Below are 20,651 nucleotides of genomic sequence, written 5' to 3'. Positions count from 1 at the left end.
AGTGGTAAGAAGTTCAAACAGGTGGAAAACCAGCCCACTGTCACATGCCTGGAAATCTGCTCACCAGCCTCCGTATTTACAGATGAAGTCCTGAACAGATTCACTATCAAGCGTTAAGACTTTATTAGAACTCAACAAGCATATTAAGAGCCATAAATAGAAGGGAGGGAGTGGGACCAAGTCTGGGGCTGGAGGTGAACACAGAGGTGTGAGGAGGTAAAGACGGGTCAGGAGGCTGAGCATGGCAGCCTGTGTTTCCTATCACTGGGCAGCAGGGAGAGCGATCACTGCTCGTGCGTACCCCAGGAGATATAGTCCGGCCTCGTGGCTGCATGGTACTCATCAATGAGCTCCTGCACGACCTCCCTGGATCTGTGCATCTCCTCAAAGTTCTCCTTGAAGATGTCCTCTTTGCGGAACTGCTCCAGGAAGGCCCCTCGCTTCCACAGTTTGTCATACTGCTGGCAGGAACTTTCAAAGAGCTGAAGAGAAGGAACTCTTGAGGATGGGATTGAGTGCAGGATATGGAGTGGACCAGGGGGAGGGGAGGAAGGTATACAGTGGAACAGAGTGGTCAAAACCAGGAGCTAGGAGCGTGTGTAGCATAAGCCCCTGAATTTGATGCGTGGCCCCCCCCCAAAAAAAAATTTTCCAAAGCATGTCAGGACAGAGGAGCTCATGAAGCCTGCCTCTCCCTGGGGAATTATTGACAGTTAGTGGTGGGTGGGGGAAGGAGAGACATTTTCGTCAGTGGTGTGGCCACTGGTAAGTTGTCCATGCCCGTGCAAGCAACCTTAATTAAATGCAGTGGGTCACAGTGACAAAGGAGTCAAAGTAGAAATGGAATCCAGGCACTCAGGAGGCTGAGGTAGGATCGCTATGAGTTAAAGGCCAGCCCGGCACAACAGAGGTAGTTTCAGGTTAGACTAGGCTAGAGTGAGAGCCTGCCTCAAAACAAAAAATAAAAGTGGGACTAGTTGGGTCTAGGGTCAGTGGTGGTGGTGGTGGGGGGTGACAAGAGAAGGGAATGGAGTGAATACGATCAAAATATAATATATACATGTATAAAAATTTCAAAACAGGGTTGGGAGCCAGGCATGGTGGCCCACGCCTTTAATCCCAGCACTTGGGAGGCAGAGGTAGGAGAATCACCGTGAGTTTGAGACCAACCTGAGAATACAGAGTGAATTCCAGGTCAGCCTCAGCTAGAATGAGACCCTACCTCGAAAAAAAAAAGGGGGGGGTGTTATGGAAAGCCAGTGTGGTGGCACATGCCTTTAATCTCAGCACTCTGAAGGTAGAAGTAGGAGGATCAACATGAGTTCAAGGCCAATGTGAGACTACATAGTGAATGCCAGGTCAGCCTTGTCTACAGTTAGACCCTACCATGAAGACCCAAAAATACATAAATAAATAAGGGCTGAGAGATGGCTCAGTAGCCAAGGCACTTGACTGCAAAGCTTAAGGACCTGAGTTTCCTTCCCCAGTACTCATATAAAGCCAGATGCACAAGATGGCACATGCAGTTTGCAGTGGCTACAGGCCCTGGCATGCCCATTTTCTGTCTCTGTCACTTTCTCAAATAAATAAATAATTTTTAAAAAGAAAGGAAAAGAAAAGGCAGGCCAGGAGACTGTACTCACCGAGGAGATGCTGGTGTGGTTGGCCATCATGAGCCCACTGACCCGGTGGGCTGAGGGCAGGTAGGGAGACTTCCTCGACAGGGCCACCTGGATGCTGGCAGGGCCCCAGGGGATGAAGTTGGCCAACTTTCGTTCCCGGATCCTCTGCAGGCTCTTGTGGACCTGGGATGGGCACAGAGAGGTGGTGGTTGCCTCTCCTCTACCCCGTGATCCAGATGGTAGGGTGAAGGGGCCTCACCTACCTGGGTGGGGTCCACCTCTCCCTGGATGATGTTCAGGATGGCGATGTAGCAGTGGTTGGTCTGGCGGTCCCGGCCCGTGGACACCATCACGTTCTTGGGCTGCAGCAGCCGCCTCATGACGTCCAGTACTGTGGTCTTCCTCACACTGGCCACCTGAGGGGATGGGAGGAAATCCACAAGGGCCAGATCAGGACACTGGGGACAATCCAGAGATGCACGGACAGGAGGGGCTGGTCATATATGTTCCCATCAGATTGGGAGTGGTGTAGACCTTTGGAAAGGTCTTTTATTTTATTTTATTTTAAATTTGAGAGACAGAGAGAAAGAGGCAAACGGAGAGAGAATCTGGATGCGTCAGAACCTCCTGCCACTGCAAACAAACTCCAGACACATGTGCCACTTTGTACATCTGGCTTTATGTGGGTACTGGGGAATTGAACCCAGTCCGTCAGGCTTGGCAAGCAAGAACCTTTAACTGCTGAGCTATCCCGTCCCCCAGGGAACATCTTTAGATCAGATTTGCCCTGTGTCTCTGTCGTGGATTAGGATCTTGGTCCTCCCTCCTCAGCTCAGCAAAATCGTATTCTAGTAGACACAGAAGCTGATCCCACCCAGGCCAACTCCCCGACCAAAGGAGACAAGGCTTGAGCAAGCACGTGTCCAGCTGTGTGCCAGTCCGGTCTCCATGCTGACAGGCAGTACGGCACAGTAGTTATAGCAGCGTGCTGCAAGGGGGCGGCTCCCGGGACAGCGGGGAGATGAGAAAGGTAAGGCCAGGCCCAACCGGTCCGGGGACACGGAGGGCTGCTCTTACCGACTGGTCCGTGGTGAGGGGGGTGTAGCCGGTCATGAGGAAGTGCAGCCGTGGGGTGGGGATGAGGGAGGCGATGAGGCCAATGAGGTCGTTGTTCATGTAGCCAGGGTAGCGGAGGGTGGTGGTGCTGGCCGACATGATAGTGGACACCTGGAGACAGGGATGCTGGGTCACCGGCCTCTGCCTAGGTGGGGACCTTGCTCCCCTGTGGTCCTTCTACTCCACAGGAGTTCTCACCAGCTGGTTGATCTGGGAGAAGGAAGGGTTCTGGATGTGCAGGCGGTCTGTGGCGATCCGGTTCAGGGCAGTGTTGTCCAGCACCACCTGGAAGGACAGAAGGGGGTCATGATGCCTTCTGAGGAGAGAGCGGACATTGAAATAAGATATAGTTGAGCTTCTGCTAAACTGCAAAACCAAGAAATAGGTTTGTTACCTTAAAAAGAAAGTACTAGGTTGGGAAGACAGTCCAGTCAGTAAAGTGTTCGCCTCACATACATAAAGACCTGAGTTTGATCCCCAGTACTCTCGTAAATACTGGGCATGGTAGTGAACGCTTGTAATCCTAGCACTGGGGAAGCAGAGACAAGGGGATGTCTGGAGCTCACTGGCAGATCATCAAGCTAGCTTAATTGGTGAGTTTCCGGCCAGTGAGAGGCCCTTTCTCAAAAAGAAGTGGATGGAGGGCTGGAGGGATGGCTCAGTGCTTAAGACATTTGCTTCCAAAGCCAACGGACCCAGGTTCGATTCCCCAGGACCCACGTTAGCCAGATGCACAAAGGGGGCGCATGCGTCTGGAGTCCGTTTGCAGTGGTTGGAGGCCCTGGCGCACCCATTCTCTCTCTCTCCCTCTTTGTCAAACAAACAAACAAATAAGTAAATTTTAAAAAAATTTTTTTAAAGAAATAGATGGAGCTGGGTGTGGTAGTGCACACCTTTAATCCCAGCACTTGAGAGGCAGAGGTCAGAGGATCACCCAGAGTTCAAAGTCACCCTGAGACTACAGAGTGAATTCCAGGTCAGCCTGAACTAGAATGAGACCCTACCTTGAAAACAAATAAAAAAAAAAAAAAAAGAACAAGAAGAAGAAGAAGAAGAAGAAGAAGAAGAAGAAGAAGAAGAAGAAGTGGATGGGATACCTCAATACAACTTTAGCTTGTCCTTGGTCTTGCACACACATATGAATACACACATGTACGTGCATATGAGCACACACACCCATGGAAGGTACTGTCTCTGTCATGTCCTGAGATACTTTTGGACAAGAAAGCAACATATGATGACAGTAAACAAATACGTGAGTGCCCACATGTGTTCTGGCTCTGAGACAGCAAACATCACTGTTGCCCTCATCGGGCCTGCAGTTGAGTGGAGGGCGACAGGTATTAAAACAATAGACTAGGGATATGCCGTGGTGGGAGAGTGTGCCCTGCCTGCAAGAAACCTTGGGTTTTATTTCTACTATTAAAATAAAGAAAGAAGGAAGGAGAGCTGGAGAGATGACTTAGTGGTTAAGGCACTTGCTTGCAAAGCTAGACGACCCACGTTCAATTCCCCAGGATCCACATAAGCCAGATACACAAGGTGGCGCATACATCTGGAGTTCATTTGCAGTGAGGCTGAAGGCCCTGGTGTGCCCATTCTCTCTCCCTCTCTTTCTCAAATAAATAAATTAAATAAATAATAATTTTAAAAAAAAAAACAGAAGAAAGAAAGGGAGGAGGGAAGAAGGAAGCCAGGCACAATGACACACACCTGTAATCAAGCTAGCAGGAAGATCACAAGTTTGAGGCCAGCTTGGGCAAGATTCTGTTTTGTTTCTTTTTCTTTTCCTGTCATTTAAAATATTTTATTTTCGGGCTGGAGAGATGGCTTAGCGGTTAAGCGCTTGCCTGTGAAGCCTAAGGACCCCGGTTCAAGGCTCGGTTCCCCAGGTCCCACGTTAGCCAGATGCACAAGGGGGCGCACGCGTCTGGAGTTCGTTTGCAGAGGCTAGAAGCCCTGGCGCGCCCATTCTCTCTCTCCCTCTATCTGTCTTTCTCTCTGTGTCTGTCGCTCTCAAATAAATAAATAAAAATTAAAAAAAAAATATTTTATTTTCATTTATTTATTTATGAGAGAGAGAGAATGGGCATGCCAGGGCCTCTAGCCCCTGCAAATGAACTCCAGATGCATGCACCACCATGTGCATCTGGCTTATGTGGGTTCTGGGGAATCAAACCTGGGTCCTTAGGCTTCTCAGGCAACTGCCTTAGCCACTAAACCATCTCTCCAGCCCCCTCTTTTTTTTTTTTTTTTTTTCTACCCCTAGGTAGAGTCTTGCTCTAGCCCAGGCTTACCTGGAATTCTCTATGTAGTCTCAGACTAGCCTTGAACTCACCACAATTCTACCATAGCCTTCTTCTTCTTCTTTCTCTCTCTCTCTCTCTCTCTCTTTTTAAATCTTGTTTTGTTTTGTTTTTGAGACCAGATCTCACTCTGTAGCCCATGCTGGTTTGAAACTCACTATGTAGCCCAGGTTGACCTTAACCTACCAGTGACCCTCCTGCCTCAGCCTTTTGAGCACTGAGACCATAGGCACAAGCCACCATGACCAAGTAAGGCCCTGTTTCTAAATAATTAAATTGAAAGTTTAATCAATAATCTGAAATATACACAAAGGAATATGACTTTGACCCTTGGTCTGGAGAGAGAGCATTGTGGTTAAGGCACCTGCTTGCAAAGCCAAAGGACAGAGGTTTAATTCCTCAGGACCTATATAAGCCAGATGAACAGATGGTGCATGTATCTAGAGTTCATTTGTAGTGGCTGGAGGCCCTGATGAGTCCATTCTGTCTGTCTGTCTGTCTCTCTCTCTTCCTGTCTCTCTCCCCCTCTCTCAAATAAATAAATAAATGTCCCTTGAGTTGAGTTCAAATAGGAGGAGGCTGGGGGTGGCGGGGCATACCTTTAATCCTAGCACTTAGGAAGCTGAGGTTGGGGGGGTCTCTGTGAGTTCAATGCCAACCTGGAACTACAGAGTGAGTTCCAGGTCAGCCTGGGCTAGAGTGAGACCCTACCTCAAAAAAATATATATATATGAGGAGGCATTGCATAGGCAAAGAGGGGGCACATGGTGGGCTGGGAGTATATTCTTTTTTTAAAAAAATTAAAGATTTTATTTTTATTTATTTATTAGAGTCAGAGAGAGAGAATGGGCGTACCAGGGCTTCCAGCCACCATGTGCATCTGGCTTATGTGGGGCCTGGAGAACTAAACCTGGGTCCTTAGGCTTCACAGACATGTGCCTTAACCGCTACGCTGTCTCTCCAGACCTGGGAGTATATTCTTTTGTTGAGAGACTTGCTGCAAAAGAGTTGGGAACCTAAGTTCATAATTTGGCCTAGAAGATATGAATGGCGTTGTGGGTTTTTTGTTCTGTGTGGGTCAGTGCCAGGGAAGGGCAAGGACTGGCCTTGGAAGGTGGGCAAAGTCCCTGACTCAGTCTTCCTTTGCTCACCACACAGTCAGCGTTCTGGGTCAGCCTCTTGAGCGTGAGGAGGGAGTTGTAGGGCTGGACCACCACATCACTCATCTCGTCCTGGTTGGGAAACACTGAATACGTCTGCACCAATTTCTTGGGGTACCTGAGAGTGAGGAAGAAGGGAAAGGGGGAGAATAACATAAGGAATTGAAAGGGCCTCCATGGGCTACCAATTTCTTTCTTCTCTAGGGACAAGAGGGACCATTCCTTTTCAAGTGCCACTGAGCTCTTGTACAAAAGGAGTATGAGCACATCTGAATCGTCACAGGCAAAAACACAAGCCACAGGCTAGAGAGATGGCTCCGCGGTTAAGGGACTTGCTTGAGAAGCCTAAGGACCCAGCTTGGATTCCCCAGGTGGCATATGTGTCAGGAGTTTATTCGCAGTGGCTGGGGACCTCTCTCTGTGCCCTGATGCATCCATTCTCTCTCTCTTTCTCTGTGCCCATTCTCCCTCTCTATCTTCCTCTTTCTCTCAAATAAATACATAAGTAAATAAAATAAAACTTAAAAAAAAACACAAGCCACAGACATCATATTCTGTAGGTCCCCTTTACTCCCTAGGGGAACCTCCTATCTCCCCAACCAGTTATTGCTTCCAAGGTATTTCCTGGGTAGTCCCAGTGACTCAGGGGTTGGGGGTAACAGACCTTCCAGCTCCAGATTAAAAGGGGGCAGGGGCTTGCAACATGGAAAGCTATTGCTCAGGGAACCAAAGCTAATGCCTTCTCCCTAAACGCAGGCTTACCTACCTATCATTCAGCCGCTCTAGGAGGTAAGAACCCAGACCAGAACCCGTTCCTCCAGCTATGGAGTGACATAGCACGAATCCCTGAAGGAGAAAAAGCGAGAGGTAGTGTCCAGGGAGCTGGGGGAGAGACCTCCGGCTTGTCTCACTCCCCACTCCCAACATGCACAGGTGAGGCTCTCCTATCCATCCAGGCCGAGGCTCCCGCGGAAGCTTCAGAGACCAGGTAGGAACTGAGGAACTCACACCTACGAGCTGAAGCCAGCGAGATTATGATTTCCTTGAGAACAAAGATGGTGCCTTATCTACCTCGGTACCCCATATTTGATGCTCAAGCATGGAAGTTGAACTGAATGTGTCCAAGACTTCACGTGTTCAGGCCACCGCCTGATCTTTCCCCCTGGTACACTTCAGTGCTATAACCACCTCACCTCTAGACTGTCACTTCCATCTGCTTCTCTGTCTATGATGTCAAAGATATCTTCATGGATTTTCTCACCCTGTATAGAGATGTGAGAAGGGAGGGAGGGTTAGGCCAAAGGCTCTCTCTCTCTCTACATAGTGAGTTTCAAACCAGCATGGGCTACAGAGTGAGATCCGGTCTCAAAACAAAACAAAACAAGATTAAAAAAAAAAAGAGGAGGAGGAGGAGGAGGCTACAGTAGAATTGTGGTGAGTTCAAGATTAAAGGGTCTCTTTTTAGCACCAAGAACTCTACCTTGAATTACTGTTGCCAACCTGAAACACAGCTTCAAAGCGGCCCTCAGTGTTGAAATGCTACCTTGGGAATGACTTAATACAAAATTTGCATAAGCCACTCCCTGGCTGTCACTGTTGGCAGTGAATCTATCTCTTTATTTATTGCCATTCTTTTTAAAAGATATTTTCTTTTTTATTTTTTTATGAGAGAGAATAGGTGCTCCAGGACCTCCTGCCACTGTAAACAAACTCCAGACTCATGCACGCACTGTGCCACCATGTGCATCTGGGTTCTGGGGCTTCCAGCCTAGGTCCCTTAGGCTTCACAGACAAGCATCTTAACCCCTATTTATTGCCATTCCCAAATTCCCAGATGTGCATGGCCAAATTCCCAGATGTGCTTGACCTTGCCCCCACGTTGGTACCACCAAGGCACTCTGGGATGAACACCTGGGAGAATCCCCTGGCCCAGTTGTTGCCGGCTCCTCCTCCATGCTCCGACAGGTAGATGTTCTCGGGATTGTAAAGCTTGGCATAAGAAGAGTTGAGGATGGAGTGGATCACCCGGGGCTCCAGGTCCAGCAGCACCGCCCGGGGGATGTAATGCTCATCGTCCGCCTGTCAACGGGAGGCCAGGAATGGGCTCAATGAGCTGGGATACGCACAGCCCTGAGCCCCGCCCCCACCTCCTCAAACCAGCCACTTTGGTCCCATCTGTTCAGTGGGTTTCCAGTACCAGGCCTCTGCCCCTCCCTTCAGGACCCCTGGGCCACTACCAGCCCCGGCCAAGTCGCTGAGGGGCACCTGGTAGAAAAAGACGTCCTTGCGGTCAGTGCCCTCGGTGGCGAACTCCTCCACGATGCCCTCGGGGCTGATACCATGCTCCGCGCACAGTTGTTTCCAGAACTCGAACCCAACTGCGGGGGGAGGGGGAGGAGAGGGGAGACCCCCGGGTCTGCTCAAGCCTTGAGGCCTGAGGAGCCCAGTGATCGTCTCAGGGGCTGTCACACTCAAGAGGATGGACCAGGACACCTGGGCCTGGGGGTCATCCCAGCCCAGTTGGTAGGGGGCAACTCTCGCTTGGATCATCACGCGCAGTCAGCCGGTGGGGGGGGGGCGGGGCAGTGGTTCATGGGCAGGACAGGGAGCTGGTGGGTACCGGGCACTTGAATGCAGCCCAATGGGGTAGACCCAGAGCCTGGCGGGGGAGGGGAGGCAGCGGTCGCTTGCTCACTCTGGTTGCCGCACTGGCCCAGCTGCAAGGTGATGATCTCCCGGGGCATCGCGGTCCAGACGCGGGCTCGCCGGTCCCGGCCCAGCGGGGCAGAAGGCCCGGCAGCCGGGCGCGCAGGGCCCGCGCAGAGCGCCCTCCCCGGGGGTTTGCAGGAGGGCGCGCGGTCTGCGCGTGTGCAGTGCGGGAGCCAGGCGGCGGGCCGCGGAGCTCGTCCCGGGCATCGTTCTCACCATCGCAGCCGCAGCTGGAACCCAGCACAGGCGCAGAGGGAGGCCCGCCCGCCTCTGCTCACCGTTGTGCGCCTGCGCAGGGGACACCTTTTGGCATCTGATAGGTGTGGAGGAGGGGAGGGAGAAGCGGCCAGGATGCTCCAGATGTGTGGAGGCACCTACCCATACTGGCAGGTGAGCCGCTCTGATCCTCTAGCTCAAGGGACTGGATTCAAGCCAATTTACTTTTTTCTTTTGTTCTTCAGTGTTGGGGAATCGAACCTAGGTCCTTGCTAGGCAAGTGCTCTTATACTCTCAAACCAGGCAACATTCTTCTTTTGTATTTCTTTTTCTTTCTTTTCGTTTTTTTTTTTTTTTTTTTTTTTTTTGTTTTTCCGAGGTAGTGTCTCACTCTATCTCAGGCTGACCTGGAATTCACTATGCAGTCTCAGGGTGGCCTCAAACTCATGGCAGTCCTCTTACCTCTGCCTCCTGAGTGCCCGGATTAAAGGCGTGCACCACCATGCCTGGCTTTTCTTTTGTACTTGTATTTTTGTGTATTTATTTGAGAAGGGGGGCGGGAAGAGAGAGAGAAAGAATGAATGTGCCCGGGCCTCTAGCCACTGCAAACAAACTCCAGATGTATGTGCCACTCTATGCATCTGGCTTGTGTGGGTACTGGGGAATTGTACCAGGGTTGTTATAGTTTGCAGGCAAGTGCCTTAAGAGCTGAGCCATTTAGCCCTCCCTTCTATTTTTAAAAACATTTTTTATTTATCTACTTGCAAAGAAAAAAAAGGAGGGAGGGAGAGGGGGAGAGAGAGAGAAAAAAAACATAGACACGGGCTGGAGAGATGGCTTAGCGGTTAAACGCTTGCCTGTGAAGCCTAAGGACCCCGGTTCGAGGCTCGGTTCCCCAGGTCCCACGTTAGCCAGATGCACAAGGGGGCACACGCGTCTGGAGTTCGTTTGCAGAGGCTGGAAGCCCTGGCGCGCCCATTCTCTCTCTCTCCCTCTATCTGCCTTTCTCTCTGTGTCTGTCGCTCTCAAATAAATAAAAAATGAACAAAAAAAAATTAAAAAAAAAAAAACATAGACACACAGGGCCTCTTGCTACTGCCCAAACTCCAGGTGCATGTGGCTACTTTGTGCTTATGGCTTTACATGGGTACTGGGGAACTGAACCAGGGCTGGCAGGCTATGCAAGCACCTTTCATTGCTTAGCCATTTCTCCAGCCCTTCTTTCCCTTTTAAGTCTGAACTATTTTCCATTGAATATATATATCTTTTGGTATGTGTTGGGTGGGGTGGTAGTTTTCAAAGCAGGGTCTCACTGTAGCCCAGGCTAACCTGGAACTCACTCTATAGCTCCAAGCTGGCCTTGAACTCACAGCAATCTTCCTATCTCAGCTTCCCAAATGCTGGGATTAAAGGCTTGTACTACCATATCTAGCTTGAACATATATACCGTTTTTTTCTATATGTACTCATTTCCCGATGGCCACTGGGTTGCTTCCACTCTTTTTTATTTATTTATTTTGTTTTTTGAGGTAGGGTCTCACTGTAGCCCAGGCCGATCTGGAATTCACTCTGTAGTCCCAGGGTGGCCTCAAACTCATAGTAATCCTCCTGCCTCTGCCTCCCAAGTGCTGGGTGGCTTGTGCCACCATTCCTGGCTGTTTCGTTCTTTTTAACTGCCTTATAGTATTTCATTTGATAAGTAAAACCAGTTTATTCTCTTTCCTAAGACAGCCCTAGCCCACAGCAAGCACAAAGGAGGATGTCCCTCTGGAAACACCTCCACCTCAGCTTGGAGTATTTTCTCCTAGGTGTTGATATTGGACAGTGAGCCACTGAGGTCTAATTTTCCCACACCTATGTCTACACTTGGATTCTCAGGTGCGAACTTTTTTTTTTGTTCAATTGTATGCATTTTGAATGGGATGTGTGGTGAAATTTCCAGTTCTTTTAGTTATTTCGTGTGTGTGTGTGTGTGTGTGTGTGTGTGTGTGCACCTGCATGTCACCACACGTGTGGGGTTGATCAAAGGTAACTTTTGGATTAGTCCTCACTTGTCCTTTTCATTGGAGGCAGGATTTCTCACTGTGGATTCGTGTTCTGCTATTCTTGACTGGGCCCTGAACTTCTGAGAAATGCTCTTGTCTCTGTCCCTACAAACATCAGCCTGTACATACTAGGCTTCCAGAAACCCACAGCCTGGTCTACACAGTGAGTTCAGGACAGCCAGGGTGACATCAGACCTGTCTCAAAACACACAGAAGTAAACACATAAAATAAAGGGGTACAGAATGAGACCCCCCGTTTCAAACAAAAGCTGTTCTACAGCCAGGTATATGCTTGTACTCCCAGAACAGAAACGATTTGATTCTTTTCCCTCATGCTGGGGAAACTCAAGGCAAAACACACACGCCACACCACTGAGCTGTGGCCTACCATGTTGACTGTCATGTAGACAAAGTCATCCATCTTTTCCTGTAATGCTTTGCACGTTCCGCCCCAGCATCATGCAGCTATCCTATGTTTCCTTCCAAAAGCTGCGAGGTAGTTTTGCATGTTCCCTGTAGGTCTTCAGTTCATCTGGAATTTATTTGGAGGCCTGCTGTGAGATAGGGATCGACTTTATTTTTTCCATATGGATGGCCAATTGTCTCCGAACCAATTATTGAGGAGTTGGGGCAACCTCCCCCAACTCGCTGGAACATTCCAAGCCCCTGCTTGCTGCATGCTGGCTGGGGCGGCTTCTGGCATCTCTTGAGGTCGCTTGGTCAGGTTGTCCCCTGACTGTCTGGCAGACTTTCTCTGGGAGCCACTGTGGAGGAACTGGCAAAAACACCACAGCCAAGTCATGCTCAGACGAGTTTTTATTTTTATTTTTTTTCCTCTTCTTTTTCACAAGAGAACTCGGCTGCCTTCCAGCTGCTATGCCTGGGCTTCTGCAGAAGGTCCTGGCTTGCCCCGTGCTGCCTCTCACCCCACCGGACCCCCAGGCCCTCTCACTCTTCAGCAGGCGACCCCAGGGGGACCTGGCTTCACCCTTTGAAGTCGAAGGGTGGAGCCAGAGGCCCTGAGCTGGCCTCCAGGCACCCTCCCCGCTTGACATGACAACGTCGCCCGCAGGGCTGGCGACCTTCAGAGGTTTGGCCAGGCCCTCTGCCCAGGTGCCTTTCAGAGATGAGAGTCAACTTGCCTCCCCACCGTGTGAGCCTGGCAGGGCTCGGTGGTTTACTGCTTTTAAAACAAGCTCTAAGCACTTTTATGAATGCCTGGGAAACGGCAGAGTTAAATTTCACCCTTTCTTGTAATTAATAACAGTGCCTTACTCCGACTCCTAACCTGCCAGAAGCGGAGAAACTTTCTTCAAATCCCAGTTTATAGGCAAGCAGGTTAGAACGTGTGGATTCCCTCCTCTATTCTCCCCCCCCCCATACACATGCACACTTGGAGAAATAACAGTGTAAGTTTCCGCCAAGAAGCCACCTCTTAGTCTAGTGGAAATGGGGTGGGAACTGAGAGACTGGTGTGCATTGGCAGAGCTAACAGCCTCCAGTCGTTAGCCGGCTATGCTTCTACGCTGAGAGCTGAGCCTGGGTATCAGTTAAATGAAATGATGTGTGAGCATTTAACACCTGCCTGGTGCATAGTAAACCCTCGGGTGCATTTGCATCGCTGCTCCTGTTATCTTCCCAGGATGCAGCTCGGGATTGACGTACTGCTTGGCTGTTGCTACAGATGAAAGCTCTTGTTTAGGGGAAGCAAAATGAGCGCTTAAGTCATTTGAAAAATCACACTGGAATCTTTATGGTGCTGCAGATTGGGGTGCAGATCTAACTTCTATTAATGTTGAGCAGAGAACCTAGGTTCAGGGTGGTTCTCATGTGTTTTAGATTCAGGATCCCAAGGTTATTTACCCATGACTTGCTCATTGAGTGTTGATTTTCATTTTCTTGGCTCCAAGTTCTCTGATCCAGGTTATGGTAATTAGTAGGTTGTGGCCTTCCTTTGTCTGAGGCCTTAGTCTGCCTTTGATAATATATGTCTGAAATTTATAAACTAACAAGGGTATTAAATGTTCAGGACTTTCTTTTTTGTACATTCTAGCTCAAGTAAAGATTTGTTGTTGTCGTTGTTTGTTTTATTTAAAAAAAATTTTTTTTCAGAGCCGTAGGTGGTGGTGCATGCCTTTAATCCCAACACTCGGGAGGCTGCCTAGGTAGGAGGGTCACCATCAGTTTGAGGCCAGCCTGAGAGTACATAGTGAATTCCAGGTCATTCTGGGCTAGAGTGAGAACCTACCTCGGAGAACCAAAAAAACAAAACAAACAGATTAGGGTCCTTCCCTTAAGCTGAAGCTGCAGTCCATCAGTGAGCCCCAGCAATTCTCTAGTCTCTGCCTCCATGGACTGGGGGTACAGGTGTGCACGGCCACGCCCAGCTCTATTTATTTATTTATTTATTTTATTATTTTTTTTTTTTTGCGGGATAGAGTCTAGCTTTAGCCCAGGATGACCTGGAATTTACTATGTAGCCTCAGGGTGACCTTGAACTCATGGTGATCCTCCGACCTCTGCCTCCCAAGTGTTGGGATGAGATTCTATTTATTTATTTGAGAGAGAGAGAAAGAAGCACAGAGAGAAAGAGAGAGAGAGAGAGAGAGAGAGAGAGAGAGAGGGAATTGGCCCACTAGGGCCACCAGTCACTGCAAAGGTACTCCAGATGCATGCACCATCCTGTGGATCTGGCTTACGTGGGTCCTGGGGGGTAAAAAGCTATTGAAGAGTCTTCCAGGCAGAGCCAGAATCAGATTTGCATTTCAGAAAGGTCCCTCATGGGTCTGGAGATGGCTTAGTGCATCCCACACAGGCTTGAGGGCGTCAGGAGGCCTGATTTGCCCTGAGGTAGTCTTGAGCTCCCTCTTAAACAGCTGGGTATGGCCACACACAGCAAAAACCCAAGTCCTATGGGGAGCAGAGAGCTGACAACTGCTAGGGTTCACAGAAATGAATAGCAGCAGGGTGTGGTGGCACACACCTTTGATCTCAGCGTTCCGGAGGCTGAGATAGGAGGATTGCTGTAAAAATGTGAGGCCAGCCTGGAGCTACAGAGTGAGTTCTAGGTCTGCTTGGGTTACAATGAGATCTTACCTAGAAAAAAAAAAAAAAGAAAGAAAGAAAAAGAAAAAGAAAGAAAAAGAAAGGAAGGCTCCAGAATCAGTAAGACATCATCTCAATGTAAGATGCAGATTAGTAATGTAAGGGGACCTCTGAAGTTTTCTGGCCTCCACATGTGGGTGTACGAGGCATGCCATCTGCATACACCCCCCCATAAAAAACAAAGACCAGACTGGAGAGATAGCTCAGCAGTTGATGCACTTGCTTGCAAAGCCTGATGGCCTTGGTTTGATTCCTCAGTACCCATGTAAAGTCATTTGCACAAAGTGGCTCCATGCATCGGGAGTTGGTTTGCAGTGGCAAGAGGTCATGGTGTGCCCATTCTTTCTCTCCTAACAGCCTGGATCCCCACTGCAAACTGCACAACTGGCCAGCCAGGCAAGATGTGCCCACTACTGCAACAGGGGAATGTCTATTATGGGAGTAAGCAACTGCTCACTGATTCAATGTGAGGTCTGTTCCACGGGAGGGAATTCATGTCTGGTACTGAAAGCCTCCTGGAAAGCCTATGGTTATGAAGGTCAAAAGCCTTAGGGGGAAGCTCCTACTGTTGTTTGGCTAAATGGCTATGGTATGCCCACAAAATTGTCCTCTAGTTATATTTATGCACATTTATTAATTAGTGCTGCTCTTACTTTTGGTTAGAGAAGCTTCTGTTTTCGGCTGACTACTAGAGAGATTCAGAATTCATCAACACTCTGAAGAGAAGTGACAGTGAAATGTTCAGCCCTAAGTGAGACATCTCTCTCAACCCCCAAGGCTCAGGGACCATAACAGAAGTGGTGGCAGGAAGGATGTAAGAGGCAAAGGATGGGGAGGAGTGCTTGGGGACACTGTCAGACACACAGTGGCAGCTGTTACCTTCCCAAGACCTGCATAATATTGGGCCCATCAACATGTCATGAATGATGAAGGAGATTAAAAAAAAAAAAAAAAGATTACCTCTAAATACATGAGGGACTAGATAGAAGAAGGGGTTCAGTAAAAATGGGACAGGGAAGGGGGAACAAAAGAAAGTAATTGGAGGGAGTTATGATCAAAACATGGTGTGTATATGTTTGAAAATTATCAATAAGCTGGGCGTGGTGGCGCACGCCTTTAATCCCAGCACTGGGGAGACAGAGGTAGGAGGATCGCCGTGAGCTCAAAGCCACCCTGAGACTACATAGTGAATTCCAGGTCAGCCTGAGCTAGAGTGAGACCCTACCTCAGAAAACCAAAGAAAAAGAAAAGAAAAGAAAAGAAAAGAAAATTGGCAATAAAATAAGTTTTAAAAAGCCAGGAGTGGGGCTGGAGAGATGGCTTAGCGGTTAAGCGCTTGCCTGTGAAGCCTAAGGACCCTGGTTCGAGGCTCGGTTCCCCAGGTCCCACGTTAGCCAGATGCACAAGGGGGCGCACGTGTCTGGAGTTCGTTTGCAGAGGCTGGAGGCCCTGGCGCGCCCATTCTCTCTCTCCCTCTATCTGTCTTTCTCTCTGTGTCTGTCACTCTCAAATAAATAAATAATTAAAAAAAAAAAAAAGCCAGGAGTGGTAGTGCATGCCTTTAATCCCAGCCCTTGAGAGGCAGAGATAGGAGGATCGTGGTGAGTTCAAGGTCACCCTGAGAATATAGAGTGAATTCCAGGTCAGCCTAGACTAAAGTGGAACCCTGACTCTACCTCGAAAAACCAAAACACCACCACCACCACCAACATAATAATAAATTAAAAAAAAAAAAAGAACAACATCAAAAAAGTGGACAGGTGGCGCATGCCTTTAATCCTAGCACTTGAGAGGCAGAGGTAGGAGGATTGCCATAAATTCAAGGCTACCCTGAGACTAATTCCAGGCCAGCCTGGGCTAGAGCAAAACCCCACTTGAAAGAACAAAAAATATAAAATGTAAAACATAAAAGAGGCTGCAGAGATGGCTTAACAGTTAAGGCACTTGCCTACAAAGCCTAAGGACCCAGGTTGGATTCCCCAGTACCCATGTAAGCCAGATGCACAAGATGTACATGCATTTGAAGTCCATTTGCAGTGGCTTAAGCCCTGGTGCACCCATTCTCTTTGTCCATCTGCCTCTCAAACTCTCTCTCAAATAAATAAGTGGAATATTTATAAATTAACTAGATAACTAAAATAGTTGGGAATGGTGGTACATGCCTTTAATCCCAGCACTCAAGAGTCAGAGGTATCAGCCCATCGTACCTCACCAGGGCCCCAGCTGAAACCATAGAGTAATTGGGGAAATGAGCAAAAGTGCTGCTTTCTTGGTGAACCTGGTACCAGCACAAGGGTGAAGGAGGCAGACACAGAGAACACTCAACTCCTACCAAACCAGAGATCGAGAGACACAGAGGCTCCCAAGACCTCATCACTAAAGTAGACCTAAATCAACCCAATATGACTCAAGGAATTTTGCGGAAGAGGGGGCAGGAAGATTGTTGGAGCCACAAGTTGGGACATTGTGCACAGAGACATTGCCTCTAACCCATAACTGATGGCTAACCCCACAATGCATGACCCACATTCCCCAACGAGGAGGGTGCCTTCGGAGGGGGGAGGACAAGGAGGAGGCTAAAGATGGTACCAACATGGTTGTATACACACTGTATAAAACTAATTTTAAAAAAAGAAAGAAAGAAAGAAGAAGCAGAGGTAGGAGGATAGCTGTGAGTTCAAGGCCAGCCTGGGACTACAGAATGAATGACAGGTCAGCTTGGTCTAGAGTGAGACTCTACCTCAAAAGAAAAATAAGAGACGCCTTTAATCCCAGCACTCGGGAGGCAGAGGTAGGAGGATCGCCATGGGTTCAAGGCCACCCTGAGACTACAGAGTTAATTCCAGGTCAGCCTGGACCAGAGTGAGACCCTACCTCGAAAAACCAAAAAAAAAAAAAAAAGAAAAAAAAAGAAAAAACATGAAGGGGCCAGGCATGGTGATGTATGTCTTTAATCCCAGCATTTGGGAGACAGAAGTAGGAGGATCACTGAGTTCGAAGCTAGCCTGAGACTGCATAGTGAATTCCATGTCAGCCTGGGCTAAAGTGAAACCCTACCTCAAAACACAAACAACAAAATCAAAGGAAGCCTGATTTTATGCTAAACAACCCCTCTGCAAAGTGTTTTGTCATATACCTGTCAGGAGGATCAGAAATTCAAGGTCATTGCTCACTTCAGCAGCACATATACTAAAATGGGAATGATAACAGAGAAAATTAGCAAGACCCCTGAGCAAGGATGACACGCCAATTCACCAATTTGTGAAGCGTTCTGTATTAAAGAAGAAGAAGAAATTCAAGGTCATCCTCAGCTACATAGTGAATTTGAAGCCAGCCTGGGCTACATGAGCCCTTGTCTAAAAACAAAACAAACCATGGAATATTTTCTTAAAATCATGGAAAATGTTAATAAAAAATAAATAAAGAAAAACAAAACAAAACAAAATGCAGAGCAAGGTGGCACACGCCTTTAATCCCAGCACTCAGGAAGCAGAGGTAGGAGGATCACTGTGAGTTCAAGGCCACCCTGAGACTACAGAGTGAATTCCAGGTCAGCCTGGGATAGAGGGAGACCCTACCTTGAAAAATGAAAATAAGGGGCTGGAGGTATGGCTTAGTGGTTAAGGCACTTGCCTGCAAAGCCCAAGGACCCAGGTTCAGTTCCCCAGGACCCACGTTAGCCAGGTGCACAAGGAGATACAAGCATCTGGAGTTCATTTGCAGTGCTTGGAAGCCCTGGTGCCCCCATTCTCTCTGTCTCTCTCTCCCTCTTTCTCTGTCAAATAAATAAATAAATAAAAATAAAATATTTTAAAAAATGAAAATAAAATAGAACAGCAGGACATGCTGGCACACACCTTTAATCCCAGCCCTTGGGAGGCAGAGGTAGTAGGATTGCCATGAGTTTGAGGCCACCCTGAGACTCCATAGTGGATTCCAGGTCAGCTGGGGCTAGAGTGAGACCCTACCTCGAAAAACCAAACAAATAAACAAACAAACAAATAAATAAGAAATAAAAGGACACTTAAACCAGACATGGTGGCACACACCTTTAATCTCAGTATTCAGGAGACTGAGTTTGACGCTAGCCTGGACTACAAAGTGAGTTACAGGTCAGCCTTGCCTAGACTGAGAACTTGCTTCAAAATAATAATAATAATAATAATAATAATAATAATAATAATAATAATGGCCAGGCATGGTGGTGCATGCCTTTAATACCAGCACTTGAAGGCAGAGGTAGGAGGATTGCCATGAGTTCAAGTCCACCCTGAGACTACATAGTGAATTCCAGGTCAGCCTGGGCCAGAGTGAAACCTTACCTCAAAAAACCAAAAAATTAAAAAATTAAAAAAAAAAACAACGGACACATAAAATAGCAAAAGCACATGCACTACTTTGAAAAGATTAGGCTAAAGGGATTGCTTAGTGGTTAAGGCATTTTCCTGCAAAGCCAAAGAACCCAGGTTCGATTCCCTAGGACCCATGTAAGCCGATGCACAAGGGAACACAAACATCTGGAGTTTTTTTGCAGTGGCTGGGGTCCCTGGCGTGCCCATTTTCTCTCTCTCTCCCTTTCTCTATCAAATAAATAAATAAAAATAAAATATTTTTTAAGAAAAAGATTATAAAATTTGAGCTGGAGAAATAGTTTAGCGGTTAAGATGCTTGCCTGCAAAGCTAATGGACCCAGGTTTGATTCACCAGGACCCACATAAGCCAGATGCACAAGGTGGTGCATGTATCTGGAGTTCATTTGCAGTGGCTGGAGGCCCTGGGTACACCCTCCCTGCTCTGTCTCTCTTCCTAGCCTTCTCTGATTGCAAATAAATTAATAAAACATTTTTTGAGGCAAGCCTAATGACTGGTCTTTTATTATTTTTATTTAAGAGAGAGAGAGAGAAAGAGGCAGAGAGAAACAGAGTGAGAGAATGGGCCCACCAGAACCTCCAGCAACTGTGAATGAACTCCAGATGCATGTGCCTCCTTGTGCATCTGGCTTACGTGGGTCCTAGGGAATCAAACGTAGGTCCTTTGGCTTCACAGGCAAGCACCTTAACCATTTCTCCAGCCCTGACCTTTATTTATTTATTATTATTTTATGAGAGAGAGAGACGGGGAGAGGGAGGGAAGAAGAGTATAGGAGTGTCACAGCCTCCAGCCATTGTAATCGAACTGCAGACACGTGCTCCACCTTGTGCACGTGCGATCACTCATGCGTCACCTAGCACATCTGGCTTATGTGGGTTCTGGGGAGTTGAAAATGGGTCCTTAGACTTTGCAGGCAAGTGTCTTAACCACTAAGCCATCTCTCCAGCCCAAATAAAACATTAAAAAAAAAAAGGCCACAGTAAGCCAGGCATGGTGGTATATGCATTTAATCCCAGCACCAAGGAGGCAGAGGTAGGAGGATCATCATGAGTTCAAGGCCACCTTGACACTACATAGTGAATCCCAGGTCAGCTTGGGCTAAAGTGAGACCCTACCTGGAAAGAAAACAACAAAAAAGTCATATACAAAATGCCCTGGATATCCATGACCTTGCAGTGCCTGTTGCTACTTCATAGGACCCTCATAATAGGAAGAAAAGATGATAAGATCAAAATAAAAGAGTGGATCTGTAAAGGGGAAAATGGGGGTAGGGGGAATTATCATGGTTTATTGCTCATAATTATGGCAGTTGTCAATAAAAAAGTTTAAAAAGTAAAAAATAAAATAAAAGCTGGGAGGGGTGGTGCATGCCTTTAATCTCAGCACTTGGGAGGCAGAGGTAGGAGGATCGTTGTGAGTTCTAGGCCACCCTGAGACTACATACTGATTTCCAGGTCAGCTCTGAGCTAGAGTGAGACCCTACCTCCAAACACCAATAATAATAATAATAATAAAATTTTAAAAATTAAAAAGGTCATAAAATTTATAGCTATATTTTATTATGGTAAGTTTCAATGATAATTCTATGAATATTAATTATGAATTCAAACAATAGTATCCACCAAACACCAAAAGGTATTGTTCGAAAAAGTTAAGAACTAGCCGGGCGTGGTGGCGCATGCCTTTAATCCCAGCACTCGGGAGGCAGAGGTAGGAGGATTGCTGTGAGTTCAAAGCCATCCTGAGACTACAGAGTTAATTCCAGGTCAGCCTGGACCAGAGTGAGACCCTACCTCGCAAAACCAAAAAAAAAAAAAAAAAAAAGAAAGAAAAAGTTAAGAACTGCTCTAACAAAAATGCCAGAAAGGAAGAACTGTGCAGAAGGCATGACACTGTGGTATCTGGAGAACCCAGCATTCTAGAAGTCTGGAGAGACTTCCATGTGGAAATACTGAAGGGACAGAGCAGATTTGGAGAACCGAGGTCCCTGAGGAGGTGGAG

General features: G+C 47.7%; 1 protein-coding gene and 1 non-coding gene across 3 annotated transcripts; one reads left to right on the top strand and one right to left on the bottom strand.

Annotated features, from left to right (window-relative positions):
* Window positions 1-99: 99 nt before the first annotated feature.
* Window positions 100-9,011, bottom strand: LOC101609560 (tubulin gamma-2 chain). Of its 2 annotated transcripts, none has more exons than XM_004655352.2 (11): window positions 8,900-9,011; window positions 8,470-8,582; window positions 8,116-8,283; window positions 7,398-7,466; window positions 6,971-7,050; window positions 6,196-6,322; window positions 2,937-3,023; window positions 2,700-2,849; window positions 1,886-2,038; window positions 1,644-1,805; window positions 100-482 (listed from the first exon to the last, which is right to left on the bottom strand). In XM_004655352.2, the coding sequence occupies exons 1-11, from the start codon at window positions 8,946-8,948 to the stop codon at window positions 285-287; spliced, it is 1,356 nt and encodes a 451-aa protein (XP_004655409.1). In that variant the 5' UTR covers window positions 8,949-9,011; the 3' UTR covers window positions 100-284. The 2 variants fall into 2 exon arrangements, with proteins under 2 accessions (XP_004655409.1, XP_045014659.1); XM_045158724.1 differs by having other exon boundaries at window positions 366-498.
* An 8,433-nt stretch (window positions 9,012-17,444) lies between these two features.
* On the top strand, window positions 17,445-17,552 carry LOC123463795. The gene has a single exon (XR_006639179.1). It is a non-coding gene; the product is annotated as a U6 spliceosomal RNA (small nuclear RNA).
* The last annotated feature ends 3,099 nt before the right edge of the window (window positions 17,553-20,651 follow it).

This window comes from Jaculus jaculus, chromosome 9, assembly GCF_020740685.1.
Source record: "Jaculus jaculus isolate mJacJac1 chromosome 9, mJacJac1.mat.Y.cur, whole genome shotgun sequence".
In the NCBI taxonomy this organism is placed as follows: domain Eukaryota; kingdom Metazoa; phylum Chordata; class Mammalia; order Rodentia; family Dipodidae; genus Jaculus; species Jaculus jaculus.
The sequence above is the reverse complement of the archived record's forward strand: the minus strand, read 5'-3'. Positions and strand labels throughout refer to the sequence as shown.